The following is a 14,464-nucleotide window of genomic DNA, read 5'->3' as shown; positions in this document are numbered from 1 at the left end:
GAAGGAATCCAGCAAAGAGCAAGATCTGGGGGTAGAAGCCGAGTACCAGTAGGCTGAGCACTGAGGTTCCAAGGAGCCAGGACCTACCTGGTGAGGGCAGTACTAACTAGCAGGTGGTGGAGGAAGACAACTTCCAAGCAGCCAAAGCACAAACATTCAGACAATGTTCTCCCTTTCCTGAGGGCTGGGGTGGAGTTTGTATAAGAAGAACCATAGGAAGCCAAGATGTGCGACAGTCCCAACACACGCAGTCTGATCACACGAATTCAGGAAGCGTGGATGGGCAGGGGGGAGGGGGAATCACGGACACAGAACAGCCTGGGAGACAAGAAACATGAAGCAAGGGGGCCTGAAGGTAAAGCTCGTCTTAGGGGACAAGTGCTCCCTCACACAGAAGCACGGGCAAAACCACACCCACACAGAGGGGCAGCCGCGCACCTGGGTCTGGGTGCCTGCAGGCCCTCATCGAATCATGCTTAGCCTACTCGCTGGCTCCTCTGAGGTCGGCCCCCAGCTCCCTGTCTGACCCTCAGACCCCACCTGGCCTCAGCCTCTCCCCCGAGGAATCGGTCCGTGGTGGAGAGGGCCGCAGGGCCTGGCCCCGGGCCCAGCTTCTCTGCTCCCTGCCCATCACGCAGCCGTCTTCTTTCCCTGCCTTTCCAAAAGCATCGCAGAGCTAGGAGGCTTGTCCGGAGGCCTCAGTGCAGAACCTGAGGGGAAGAGCCGGTTGGGAGTGGGGACCACAGAGAACACGCAGTGCCCTCTGGACAGACAGCCCCAGAGCCCGTCAGCCTTGTTCCTCCGCAGCTGACATTCTCTCCCGTGTCACACAGCCCGTATAAAAATGAAGCAGCAGCAATTTTTATTGAGGGACCTAAACTGAAAATAGGTTTAGAACATAATTTAAAAAAATAAAACAGCAAAAGTAGCAAAAAATATATGACCTTTTTAAAAACACTTTCCTTTTTTTTTTTTTCTTTTTTCTTTGTTTTTAACATATAGCAACTGATGCCTCCCAGCCACCAGGAGCATCTTACCCAATGGGTAAATCTCTGGTAACGACCCTTTTAAAAAGACATGTAAATATATACTCAGATTTATACACTTTGTGTTTTCTTCATAGCTATGTACAAAGCCCCTGCTTTGGGGCTGGGCCCCAGGGCCACGACACTGCTCCCAGCCTTTGCGTCCCCATCCTCCAGTACCAGGTATTTGGTCAGCAAAGCAAATTAGTCTCGGAATTAATAAGCCACTGGCACCATCCATCTGGAGCAGAGGTCGCCTTCCACGGAGGCCCGAGTGCTGACCACCCCCCCCTCACTCCTGCTGCAGCCCGAGGACCAGGCACCTGCCACGGGAACACAGGCTGCACGGAGCAGACAAAACCAACACAGAAAAGCTCGGTTGGCTCTCCCTCGCGTGCTGCCTGTGCCTCCACCGCCTGACCCTCCAGGCAGTGCCAGGCGGCTGGGAGGGGTCTCGGTCCAACATTTGGGACGGAACCAAGTGGCCATCAACAAGTCCCCGCCTCCCTGCTCGTCTGTGTCAGCGGCAGGCTGAGAGGAGGAGGAGAGGGGAGCTCGGGGGCGACAGCTGGCTCCTGCCAGCAGGACGGGCAGGAAGGAGGCGGTGAGTCCAGCGGGAGCGGGGCCGGGGCCGCAGCTGAGGATGGAGTCTGGGGAGGGGTGCGGGGTGCTAGTCAGCGCCGTTTGAGTCCGCCATTGGCCAGCTGGGCCGGGTGTCGGGGCAGACAGGGCTCCTCGGGCAGGGGCTCGTGAGAGAAGACGGAATCCTCCCCAGAGGAGCAGGTAGAGCTGCGGGTGTCGGGGAAGCTGGGGGAGTACTGGTCCAGGGGCATTGATAGGTCCAGGTACTCCTGTGGGAGGGGACAGAAAGACGCTGGACCCGCACCGTCCCCCCGGCAGCGGCCGGAGGATCAGAGAGAACCGGGCCCGCGGGGCCTGCAGGCCTGGGCAGGGCAGCCTCACCTGGTTGGAGGTCAAGGCCACAATGCGGTCCAGGTCTTCCACCAGCTGCTTGAAGGTAGGTCTTTGAGAGGGTACCGCGTGCCAGCAGTCTCGCATCATCATGTACCTGAGGCAGGCCGGTGAGGGCGGGGGAGGGAGGACCAGAGCTGGTCACGAGGCTCGGGGCGGAGGGACCGTGGGCGGAGGGACCGGGGAGGGCCGCGGTGTCCGGCTAAGCACCGCTTCTTCCCTCTACCTGCCCAGCCCATCCCTCCCCCAGGGCCCAGGCCTGGACCCCAGGCATCTTCTCCCGCTTACAGCTCATTGGTGCAGTTACTGGGCTTGTCCATGCGATGACCCTCCTTCAGCAGCTTGAAAAGCTCCTCCACAGGGACGCCAGGGTACGGGGAGCCGCCCAGAGTGAAGATTTCCCACAGAAGCACCCCAAAAGACCACCTGTGGAGGAGCGTTCCGGGCACAGGGCTAGGCCACCCTGCAGTCCTTGCCGCTTTCCCTCCCCAGCACGGCAGGCACACGCCCTGTACCCGCCCCCGGCCCCGGCCCCCAACACAAGTCCCTAACCCCAGGGGACCCCAGGGGACCATGACCTCCGGGAACAGTCTGAAGGGGCACATACAAGGTTTTTTTCTCTCAGAGATGGAATGCCAGACTCTACCGCCCAGGAAACTCTCTCCCGGCATCCCTGGCAACTGCTTATGTCAGACTCACACGTCGCTCTGGTGGGTGTAGATCCGGTCAAACAAGGCCTCGGGTGCCATCCACTTGACAGGCAGTCGGCCCTGCAAGCAGCACGGGGACACTGGCGGTGGCCCGGGGCAGGCAGGGGCACATGCCGGGCTGGACTCGGCTCACCCCGCCACAGTGGAGCGGAGCCCCGGGCAGAGGACGGGCACCGGGGGCGGCGCCAGCACTTACGTTGGTCGTCTTTTTATAGTAGTCGATGTGGTGGATGTCACGAGCGAGGCCGAAGTCTGCGATCTTCATCACGTTGTCCTCCGTCACCAGCACGTTCCTGGCGGCCAGGTCTCGGTGTATGCACTGTGGAGCCAGGAAGGGAAGACGGATGGGAGTGAGGAGGGCGGGGCGCAGGGGAGGGTCTGCAGCCGTCTGCGGGCCCGCTCCCCTCGCAGGCTTCGCCCACCTCACCACTCGACCTCCCCGAACGGTCCAGCTGCCCGCTACGATGGCCGTCACCTGCACGTCAGAGCCAGCCGTCCAAACACCCCCAGCTCCGGGCCCCTCGATCACTCCAGCAAACCCTCCATATCGACCCCTTTTCCTGCCCCTCCCAGCTCTTAGCTTTGGATTTGCACCCAGCAAGGGGAACATTTCGCTTCTCTCCGGTGTGTACGAGTTCTCACGCCCCGTCTCCCTGGGCGAAGCACATCCACACCAGGCTGGGTTCAAACAAAGCAGCATTTACCGAGCACCGAAAGCTGTACTTAAGTCTCTCACAGGACCTCATTTTCCCCCCCGTAGCCGTTCTACAACGCAGGCAGTATCATTCTGACTTCACGTTTGAGGAGAAGTAAGGAGGCGGCTGCCTGAGGCTACACAGAGAGTGCCAGTGCAGGGACTGGAACCTAATCCACCCTGACCCCAAGGCCACAAGGCCGCACTGGCTCTCCTGACTCTGACGTCCCCTAGGAGCGGCCCGCACGTCCCCCACTCCAGCCAGGGGAGCCTTCAGGAGCCACACCTTCTTGGAGGCGAGATACTCCATGCCTCGGGCCACCTGATAGGCGCAGGACACCAGGTCCTTGGAGGACAGCTGCTCCTCGGGATGACGGCTGGGGTTGTAGCAGTATTCCAGCCCCGGCGGCCTCCGGGCCTGCAGGTACTCTCGGAGGTTGCCCTTGGAGGCGTACTCCACGATGACATACAGGGGGCCTGGGGACACGAGGACCGAGAGGCCGTCAGGGCCGCCACGCAGGCACACGGGCCTAGTTTCCCCCCAGGAACTCCGCCCCCAATGGCACTGGGGGAACTGTGAGCCTGTTCCCCGAGCCTAACCTCCCCTTTTTAGGGAACCCCGCAAATTCGTTCCAACTCCCCAAAGAAACCCAGCAAAATCATTCTTCCCTGCACAGTCCAGGAAGTTCCCAAGCAAAGTTGGGGGCAAGAGCCCTAACCTAGACCACAGTAACTCAGCTGTTCCTGTCCACACAGTGTGTGTGAATCCTGGTACCTGTATGAACCCCAACGGGCACCAGCCCAGACCCTGAAAAACACATTCCAACTACTGCTAAACCAAACTCTCCCCCCAACCCACTTCCCGAAGCATGGCTGAGAGATGCCTGGTCGCTGACACCCCAGCTAGCTATCTGCTCCCTGACAGACGGGTAGCAGGAAGCCCGGGGTTCCCGCCTGAGCCCCTTCCCGACACGGGTGGGAAGGCTGCAGGCCCGGCGCCTACCGTCCTGCGTGCAGGCCCCCAGCAGGTTGATGATGTTCTTGTGCTTCCCAATCATCTTCATCATCTCCATTTCGGAGATCAGGTCTGACAGGTCTTTCTCTGTTGCATCCGCTTTATGGACAAGCCAGAGAAGGGAATTGAGACTCGTTTGCTTTGGAAGGGAGGCCGACAGGAGAAAAACTAAGGGAGGGGGATGCAGTGAGCACCCAGGGGTCCCTTTTCTCTGGGACTTGCTTCTCTCCGCCCTTTTTCACATCCAAATTTATCCTCCCATCCCCCTTACGAGAGCCGGTGTTGCCATAAGTGGTAATGCGTAGGGCAGAGGCTACGTCAGGAGAATCAGCTGGCATCGGGATCTAGAATAAACACCTGACGACAACCCAGGTGGATGCCAAGGCACAAAGTGAGGTCATAGTGATCTTGGGGTGCAGAATGCCCCCCCACTCCCGGACATCCCTAAGCAGGCCATGTAGCAGGTGTGGGCAATGGCCCGAGGCCCACAGTTTGCTTGGAAAGGGAAGGGATTGTTTTTGCAGGGACACAAGCATCACTTACACTTCAGCATCTTCACAGCCACTTTGGTCACCCGGTTGGGTTTGTCCTTGTCCAGCCCAATAGCCTCCGCCAACACCACCTGCCCAAAGCAGCCCTCTCCCAGGGGTTTGCCTAAAACCAGTCTTTCGGGGAAACAAAGGGTGGTGGTATAAGCCGGGGGTGGTAAAGTTCAAACCTGACAGGACACCCCATTCCTCCCCGCCTCCACATAGCTCCCCCAACCGAGAGCAGAAGGTAGAAATCATCATTTCTGATGCACCTGGTGCACCGTCGCTCCCTCGAAGGTCAGAGCACACACAACTGCCAGCGTTAGAATAAAAAGCGGGGGCTCCCCAGAAAGTGGAGAGGGTCACCTGTCCCGAGGCAGCTCCCAGCGGGGGTCTTCGGGAAGCTCGTATTCAGAGACCCCAGCCAGCATGGGGGTCCCGCTGGAGGAGAGACGCGAGGGCCGAACCAGCAGGACCCCAGAGTTCATGGATGCGCTGGAGTCGGCCGACACCTACGGAGAAGCGTGGGGTCACCCTTCCAGCGGGGACGGGGATTCCTCTCATCCCCAGTCAGGGCTTTTCGCCAACGGCAGAGGTATGTACCTGTCATCTGATGCTCCTTCCCCAGCACAGAGTGGCAGAAAGCCCACTGGGGGTCGGAAGATCTAGGTTCTAAAACTGACTTATTTTCCCCACCAGCCTTTCTGGGCTTCGGTTTTCTCACCTTTCACATGAGCGTTCCAGACTGACATTGTGTATCTTACCATCGCAGTACCAACTCTATTCTTGTCCCCACTCTTTGTGAAAACCCTGCCCTGGATTAGGGATTCCTGACTCCCAAAGCTGCTTCCAGAATTAGCCCGGCTCTTAGCAAAGGTGGCCTCCTTTCACACACCTTCACCCTCCGTTCCATGTCTGGGATGAGGGGTGCACAGGAGAGGGAGGGCATCTTGGGACCCAACTCAGGTCCTCTCCCCCACTCTGTCCCTTTGCACCTCTATTCTCCTCACTTTTTAATTTTTTTGGCCGCACCTCGTGGCTTGTGGGACCTTAGTTGCCCGACCCAGGATCGAACCCGAGCCCTTGGCGGTGAAAGCGTGGAGTCCTAACCACTGGACCGCCAGGGGACTCCCCACCTTTGCACCTCTAATGGGCCCTGGCGGGGGCAGTTCAAACTCTCAGTACCAGCTGTGCACTCAGCCCAGCTAGAACCGTCTTCCAATCCACATGCCGCGTGAGCAGGTCACTGTGGCTGGGCTAAGATGGGCTCACAGACCAGAACAGCTTGGAGCCTGACTCGGAGCACTTAGGACAGGACATTCCCCTGCCCTGGCCCAGAAGCCAGAAACCAAAGTCTGAAGCAGTTGGCTGGGCACCATGGCGAGGACAGGGCATTAGAGGGTCCCGGGGAAGGCCCCGAGGCACAGGGATGATGCACAGGATGAGTCAGAGTGTGCAAACCCCCCATCTACTTTCTGTTACCTGTCTGCGCAGAGGGATGCTCTTGGCCAGCTTGTGCACGGCCATCTGGCTGTGGAAGTCAGTCTTCTTGGTGCTGCTCTTCATCTTATAGATGATGACAGACCCCACCATGCAGGAGATGAGGAAGGCCCCCGTGCAATAGATGATGATCTCCAGGTACAGGGGCGAGGTCATCACCGCCGGTCTCTCTTCCAGGGCTGGGTCAGTGCGAACAGGGTGTTAGCGGGCTCGGGGCGGGGCCCGTCCACTAGGGTCCCAGCTCCATAAGAAACTCAACACCCATCTCCTTTCCTCTGGGAATCTTCAGGGCAGAGAAGAACCAAGCCAGGTCCCAGCTAGGATTGGGGTTCTGGCACTGAGCACCCGTCAGACGTTCTGTGATCGCTGAGGCTTCCTGATCCTGACTCGTAGCCCAAGAGGGATGGACTATATCTTGCTACCCGAAGCCCATCCTCATGAACTCAGGAGCCCTCCTTGCTCAGCAGGATGGCTGGGCCGGAAGGGCACCTGGTGCCCTACAAGAGATGGCTGAGAACTCACTCGTGCTAGACGCCTTCCTCAGTGTCCCCATGAAAACTCGGCCCTTCTCTGCAGCGCCTGAGCACTGTGTCCCCCTATCACAGGGGACAGCTGAACTGTCTATCGATCTTTCATCCCTGACAGCCCACAAGTACCTTGAGGGCTCAGATGGCACCTCACCCATGTCTATAGGCCACAGCGCCTGGCATCTGGTGGCACTCACAGCATGAGGACAATGAACGGGAGGGAAGGAAAGAAGAAAACCAGTGTGTGTCCTGACTTTGTTTCTCAGCTTCACCTAACGTCATCTGTGTCAGGTCAGACGTGTAAATATCCACACCCCGCCAAACCACAGGCAAAACTAACTTAATTTCCAAATGTGTCTGGACTGCTAAAGATGGAAAGTGTAAACTTCTCTTAAGGCTTCTACTCACAGGTCTAACTCCTAAAGCTGAAGAAGGACACGGAGGGGGGTTGTTTTATTCTCTTCTCCATTTAGAATCTCACCCTTCCCATCCCCACAGAAGCCTGTGCAGTTTAAGCCCCCTTTCCCTCCCACGCGGAGGCTGGGAGGGTTCCAAGCAGCACCACTTCACAGAACACACATTCCCCACGAGGGGAGGGTCCCTCTCCCCCCACAGCTCTCCTCCCACTCCTCCCCTTTTAAAGACCCCCGCCAGCCACAGGGGCCAGCACCCCGAGGACCTCCCCCCAGGGAGGCCCCAGGCAGGACCCCAAAGGAGCCCCAAGGGAACCTCCCGAGGCCTGACGAGGGGATGGCAGTGCTGATAACAAGGAGAAGCGGTTCTGTTTTTCTCTTTCCCCAGCGTCGAGAAACAGAGACAACCCACTGGGAGCACACACGGGACAAAGACAGTGACGAGGAGACAAACAGAACGCTTCTCTCCCTCCAGCGGGGGCGTTATCAGAGGAAGAGAGGGAGAGAGAAGACAAGAGGACGGAGTCTGCGGGAACCACAGCAGCACAGCGCACAGCCCACGTGCAGGCCCTGCAGAGGCACCAGCCCACCACCCCGAGCAGGCTGCAGGCTCCTGCCTTCCCGGACCAGCGCACACACCTCCCCTCGGGAGAGAGGAGACGTCGGGAGCCAAGGAGGATAAATGGGCACCATCAGGCCCCCTGTGCTGCCTGGGAAAGGACTCGCTCCATGCAGCTCCAAGTCTACCGTCTGGGTCTGGGTGGAACCTCGCTCACTCTGAGGTGGCAGCGTGGGAGCAAGGAGAGCATGACCCTTGCTTGCCAAGAGCAAGCCCCTCGTTCCGGGGCGCCTGCGTTCAGTTACAGGGGGAGCAGGCCTTTCTGAGACTTTTGGGGGGTGCTGGCGATAAAGGATCAGACAAGTTAAGGAAGGCCGCCGGACCCGAGGAGGGAAGGAGCCTGCCCTGGAGGAGAGCCCAGCTGCAGGTTAAATCCAGATCCGCATGCATCACACTGGCCCAGGGGAGAGCCAGAGGCGGGCACACAGGTGGGACACCTCTGCGTTCCTGCATCACGAGGAAAGCACCTGTGTGAACCGAGAGGCTTCGACCTGCAGAGCAGGACAAATTGCTGGAGCCGCCTGCCGGCCCTCGGAGCCCGGCTCTGTGTCTCCCCCAGCCCCGCGATGCATGCTCCCCCCGTGCCCGTGGCGAGGGCAGGACATCGAGAGGAGAAGTCCAGTGTATACCTTCCAGAACGGTCAACCATGCAGAGTGGTGGGAGAGTCCGATAGAGTTACCCGCCAAGCATGTATACTCCCCCGCGTCCTCAAAGGAGACATTCCTTAAGTGCAGCACCTCCATCTCTTTGTCGGTGGTATTAACTCCGGCCGTCTAGAAGAGACAACGGAAGCAACATGGACAAGCCCGGGACCTGAGACCTCTCAGAGGCGCACAGGGAGGGAGGGAGGAAGAGGAAAAGGGAAAAACACACACACACACAAAAAAAACCAGAGGAAGAAATGCTCCCCAGCGTCTCCTTTGCAACAAGGAACAAACAAAAACCACCAGGCAGCGCGAGACCTGTTAGAAGAAGAGAGTGGGACCCTGAGGAGGAGCTCGGCAGACCTGAGACGACACGAATGGCTGGTTACACCCGTCACCAGACGCTGGCAGCCCCGGCCCGGCCCGGCCCGGCATGCGGCGGCGAGCGCATGGAGAAATGGGGCCCGGAGCGTGGGGGGCTGTTTGGTTTCCAGAGGGCACACACAGAAGGGATGGAGAGGGCAGCAGCCACACACGCACACACGCCTGCGGACGCTGGTTCTGTCTTCTCTCCATCACTCAGACCCTCCGTCTGCATGACCAGCCGGGACGCACCCCACACACAGCCAAGGAACACACACAAGGCACAGGGGGGGCGACACCAACACAGAACCAAACCAAACCAGCCTCCCAAGGCCGGGTATTTTTCCATGGCTCCGGGCACTAGAAACACAGCAGGGTAACAGGGGGAGTGGGGCGCTGGCCTCCCCACCTGCCCCAGCAGCTCGGGGCCTCAATCGAACTCCCAGCACAGGGGTCCCTCCAGCTCCCCGTTACCTTTTGCCACAGGTCTGGTGACTGTGAGCCACGCAGACTGGTTAGCTTCACCAATATAATTGGAAACCTTACACACATACTCCCCGCTCTGGGCCTCTGTCACATTGAACAGGGTCAGCACCTCCGCATCCGAGCTATTTATCCCCGAATGCTGGAACAGACCAACGACACGCCATCAGTTGGGCCAACACTGAGATGTGGCTGTATTTTGCTCCCATGCAGGCCCAGGAGCTAAGGCAAAGGGAGGCTGAAGTGAGACTCGCCATGTTTCCCTTGTTAGGACAAAACAAGTGGACTTTAAAAGTCCAGAGCAGTTGACCGAAAAATAAACTAAAGAAAAACATCACTGCCCCCAAGCAAACGTTCTGTTTGTGTTAAACCCCCTCCTCCAGGACGAGGGCAGGGACCGTGAATGGAGAGGGCGGCCAAGGCCAAGGCCATGGCCCCGCTTCCTACATGGCAGTTTCAGCACCCGAGGTGAAGAGGGGGGTGGCCGGTAAATCTTTGGGACGGCCAAGCCAGGGAGGATGAGGTCTAATGCTGGGACCAGGAGGGAAACCACTTTCCCAGCTTCTGGTGACTTCCTGTTGCAAGATCCACTGGAGAATTAGGCAATTAGCTTCCCTGGATTAATGGAGCATTCAGGGACAATCAAAGTCTGGGAGTGGGAGGAAAAAGGAAGAAAATGCCAATTACTCCTGAAACCACTGAGGACTGACCTGTGGCCTTTGCTCTTCCAACCCTACCTAAGCCGTGCCTGTCATTCAGCCCACGTGCCAGAAAGAACGTGACTTGGGAACCAGGGCAGAGACTGGGAGATGCTGCCTAGAAAGGCTGCGGTCATGGGCAATGGAAAAGCAGGAATGCCAACGCCTTCCTGGAGTAGCTGACCCGAAAGCTTGGGCACAGTCACTATCGATGCATTTTAGAAACCAGCAATGCCCACCCCCAGCCCTCTGTGCCCCTCACGCCTCCACCCCGTGACCTGCCACTGGTCCTGCGGAATGTGGCTGGGTCCCCATTTAAGATGGAGCCTGTATCCAAAGAGAAGGGACGGGGTCCCATCGCGGGCACCAAGCCTGACCACAGCAACCTGGGCCCCGGGAGACACAGGCCTCCTTCTCAGAGCCCAGCCCACGGAGACTGGGGCCAGGGATTACCTTCAAGATCTGGACATAAGGCAGGTTGTCCGGACCAATCTTACTCCCATTCACCTCGATGTGCTTTAGCCACTGGATATGGGGCTGCGGGTCGCTGTACACCTTACACATGAACTCCACATTGCTGCCCAGGGCCACTGTCTTGTTGGCTGGCAACCCTGCCTGCAGGATGGGCCGGTGAGGGGACCGCTCTGTGGAGGAAGGGACGGGAGAGGCTCGTCAGGCTCTGCCACGGCTGCTCCTGGCTGAGATGCGGACAGAGGGCATCCCAAAGGCCACCAAAGAGAAGCACTCCCGGACCTCAGCCCGGCCTACCCGTCCTTAGCTAAAATCACAGTCACTGAGACGCTTGCTGTTCAAAGTGTGGTCCAAGGGCAGCAGCACCAACATCACCAGCTTGCGAGAAACATCGAACCTCAGACCCTACCCAGACCTCCTGGACCGGAAGCTTCTTTTTACAAGACCATGGCCTCAAAGCCGAAGCAGAATGCTGGCTGTGAAACTCTTTACCTTACGGTTGCTAGAGGATGAGACTCAGAACCTCTAGAAGGAAGAGGCTACAGTCACAGCACCCAGAGGCGTGACGTTCTTCCTAGCGTCTCAGGCAACGCCCGGAGTCTGCATTCACCAGGGGCCTGTCCTCTCTGAGCCGCTCGGTACGCGGGCCTCTCACTGTTGCGGCCTCTCCCGTTGCGGAGCACAGGCTCCGGACGCGCAGGCCCAGCGGCCATGGCTCACGGGCCCAGCTGCTCCGCGGCATATGGGATCTTCCCGGACCGGGGCACGAACCCGTGTCCCCTGCATCGGCAGGCGGACTCTCAACCACTGCGCCACCAGGGAAGCCCAACATCGCCTCCCTTGCAGGGGTGCCAGGAGAATTGCCCGTGGTATAGTTACTGCACCCAGCAGACCGCTGGCATCCAGGGAGTGATAGCTACTATTAAGCTAAATTTACCACCACTACTCCAGTCACCTCCTGCAGGAGAGACTATCAACAGCACCTGTCACTTTACAATGAGTCTGTGGTATGGCTGATCCTCCCACCTCTATTTACAGGTAAGGAAAGAGGCAGGTGACAAGAGCTAATAAAGGCCACACCATCCGGACTCCAACCCTAAGTAAACCTGGCTCCAGGCTGTCTGCTCAGCGTCCCTGCTCTTTCCTCTAGCTCCTACTCCTGCCCCTTCTTACCCACGACATCAAGCTGGTAGGTGTGGTTGATGCTGCCGTACTCGTTCTCCACGACGCAGGTGTAGTTGCCCTTATCAGAAGGCACCACGGAGTCCATTATGATGCTCCAGGTGGCATAACGGACCTGAGCGGAAACATGCCGAAGGGTTCTACTGCGGGTCTGAAGGAAGAGGAGGTGCTGGTGCGCCGGGGCGCTTACCCTCCAATCAGAGCACGGAGGACGCAGCCCCTCTGCACAGTGACCCCAGCCCATTTAAACTCTGCAAAAGGCATCAGGCAGACGGGTGTGAGGACCCAGAAAGTCTCCCCACAAAGGCCAAGGCCACCGTGATCTGGACAAATGTGCTTTCTGCACCCTCCCCAATATACTGGGAACTTCCCCAACCCTGCACCCCTGTCCACCCTGTTCTTGTGCCAGAAAAGCTCCCCGCTAAGAGTCCAGCCCTGTCCGCCCTTGACATCTCATTTCAAAGTCCATCTCCTCCAGCCCCATCTCCGGCCAAACCTGTTCTCTCCGTCCCTCTGTACCTTGCAGGTGCAGTGCCCACGGATATCTGCCATCTTATTAGACAGAATTCTGCATGGGCAGGATACTGCCTCGTGAGACTCAGAGCACAGAGCCTTGCATACAGCAAGTGTTGGGTGAATTCATTTAAACAGTTTCCATATTTTTTCTGATCTCCTTTGCTTTTCTTATACAAGAATAATGAGAAAAGAGCAGCTAAGTGAAATGGAAGAGAAACAGGAACGATAAGGATGATCAGAGACTTTAAAGGGGGGATTAGATGAAGATGTTCTTCCTGGAATTGTAAACGGGCAAAGGACACGAATAAACAATTCCCACAACAGGAAATGGAAATCGCTTATGAACACATGAAAATTCTAAGTTCGTTACTAACCAAAAGGGCCCACAGAGAACAATGCAATACTCTCATCTATCAAATTTGTTGGCAAAGGTAGAGTAAGCTTGTCATTCTCGTACTCTGCTATGGGAGGGAAAACTCATTTTCTCTTTAAGAAAGTAACTGTTACCACAATAAAATAAAAAATAAAATCGCACTCCAACTGATTACATCATCCTCCATTAGAGCAAACATCACAGTAAAATTTTATGTCTTCCCATTGTACTTTGAACTCTGCTGCCTAGTACATTTTCTGGAAAGACATGTGTTCAAGAAATGTTCATGTAATAAATGAATACATGAATGAATGGATAAAATTATCTAATTATCAGGAAAAAAAAGTAATTGGGTAACATGCATCAAGGGCTTAAAAAATGCTTACACTTTGATCTAGTAACTTCCCTCTATCTGTCCTAAAGAAGAACATTTTAAAATGCTGACATAGACTTAAGCACAAAGATATTCACCGCAACATTATTTATAGCAGTGAAAAACTGGAAAATAACTACCATTGCAAAATAGTTCATTAAATTATGGGACATTTTAATACCGGGATATTATAAAGCCACGAAAAATTATCTTTCAAACACATGGCAAAAGACTCATGTTATAATGTTAACAACTGACAAGAAATTATGCAGGCAACGTGATCATCCAAGTAAAAACCGTATGTATACACAGAAAAAAAGACTGAAAAGTTTTAACTTTATATACACTTTTTTGTATTTGAAAAAATTTTAATTTTATAGGTAGAAAGCGTTATTTAACACAATTAAAGCATATACATAGGGATTTTCTAAGCAGAGGCTCCCGTTCCCCTGACTCTAACTTTCATATAAACACAGGTACCTTGTAGCCTCCGATCCTGTGGTCAGGCTTGAATTCTTTGCCATTTTTCAGCCAGCGCAGCGTGGGGTTAGGGGTCCCACTGGAAGGGCATTTGAACTTCACTGTCTTGGCAGCTGGCACCGCGTGCAGTTTCTTTTCCATCTTTTCTGGCGACGTCCAGTAGGGAGCCACGGCTGCCCGGGGAGAGCCGAGAGAGAGCGAGAGAGACGGGCAGGGCCTGGTCAGGCTCAGGAGCGAGGGCCTCCGCCCACCCGCCCACCACCTGGGGATGACGCCTGCACTGATCCGGACCCCCGAGGGATCCCAGGGCCAAGCACTGTGACCCCACATGCCCCCTCCTCCCCTTCTCCAGACAATCACCCGAGCCCCCCCAGTTCCCGTTCAAACCCAACACCCAGGCCCAAAGGGCAGTAAGGTAGGAAACAGTGTCTCACGCATACGGTTTGGTTTGGTGTTATCTGTCCCTTTCTCCTCTGAAGAGGAGTCATCATCGTCATCATCGTCCTCGGAGGAGGGGAGAGCATCTATGGGAAGGAGAAGGGGGCACTGACGTCCCTCCAAGGGAACAGGGGCTGGCGAGATTCCCGTCCAATCAACAGCCACCCGAGGAACACAAAGGCCAGTCCAGTTATAGATGACCGCAGCTACCCCTCCCCACACTGTCCCCCAGTCCCACTCCTCCCTTAGTGCCAGTCCCTCGGAGGGACAGACACGGTTTATTTAAGAACTGCATGCTCTATGCGTGTCGCCCTCCTCCACCGACCCCACCACCCCGCCCTCCTCTGCCCAGAAGAAGCCTTTACACTGGGCAGTTCCATGGCGGGCAGGTGGGCTCTCTTTAAGTTAACTCCACCCTGCATTCAGAGGCTCACTCA

General features: G+C 56.6%; 1 protein-coding gene across 12 annotated transcripts in view; it reads right to left on the bottom strand.

Moving 5' to 3' along the window:
* Window positions 1-839: 839 nt before the first annotated feature.
* FGFR1 (fibroblast growth factor receptor 1) overlaps window positions 840-14,464 on the bottom strand; it is a 49,484-nt gene continuing 35,859 nt past the window's right edge. For 2 of the 12 annotated variants that reach the window (XM_082608373.1, XM_082608375.1), the window contains 15 exons: window positions 14,024-14,113; window positions 13,590-13,762; window positions 11,839-11,998; window positions 10,648-10,838; window positions 8,635-8,779; window positions 6,423-6,625; window positions 5,313-5,458; window positions 4,960-5,081; window positions 4,405-4,515; window positions 3,688-3,878; window positions 2,904-3,026; window positions 2,697-2,767; window positions 2,286-2,423; window positions 1,989-2,094; window positions 840-1,876 (listed from right to left, as the gene is read on the bottom strand). In XM_082608373.1, coding sequence (XP_082464499.1) covers window positions 1,700-1,876; window positions 1,989-2,094; window positions 2,286-2,423; window positions 2,697-2,767; window positions 2,904-3,026; window positions 3,688-3,878; window positions 4,405-4,515; window positions 4,960-5,081; window positions 5,313-5,458; window positions 6,423-6,625; window positions 8,635-8,779; window positions 10,648-10,838; window positions 11,839-11,998; window positions 13,590-13,762; window positions 14,024-14,113 — 2,147 coding nt within the window. In that variant the 3' untranslated portion in view covers window positions 840-1,699. The remainder of the gene's footprint in view (window positions 1,877-1,988; window positions 2,095-2,285; window positions 2,424-2,696; window positions 2,768-2,903; window positions 3,027-3,687; window positions 3,879-4,404; window positions 4,516-4,959; window positions 5,082-5,312; window positions 5,459-6,422; window positions 6,626-8,634; window positions 8,780-10,647; window positions 10,839-11,838; window positions 11,999-13,589; window positions 13,763-14,023; window positions 14,114-14,464) is intronic. The other 10 variants (XM_082608374.1, XM_082608367.1, XM_082608370.1 and 7 more) reach the window with 6 other exon arrangements.

This window comes from Mesoplodon mirus (genome assembly GCF_964341445.2).
Source record: "Mesoplodon mirus genome assembly, chromosome: 20".
NCBI classification, from domain to species: domain Eukaryota; kingdom Metazoa; phylum Chordata; class Mammalia; order Artiodactyla; family Ziphiidae; genus Mesoplodon; species Mesoplodon mirus.
Note: the sequence above shows the minus strand (reverse complement) of the source record. Positions and strands in the feature narration are given on the sequence as shown.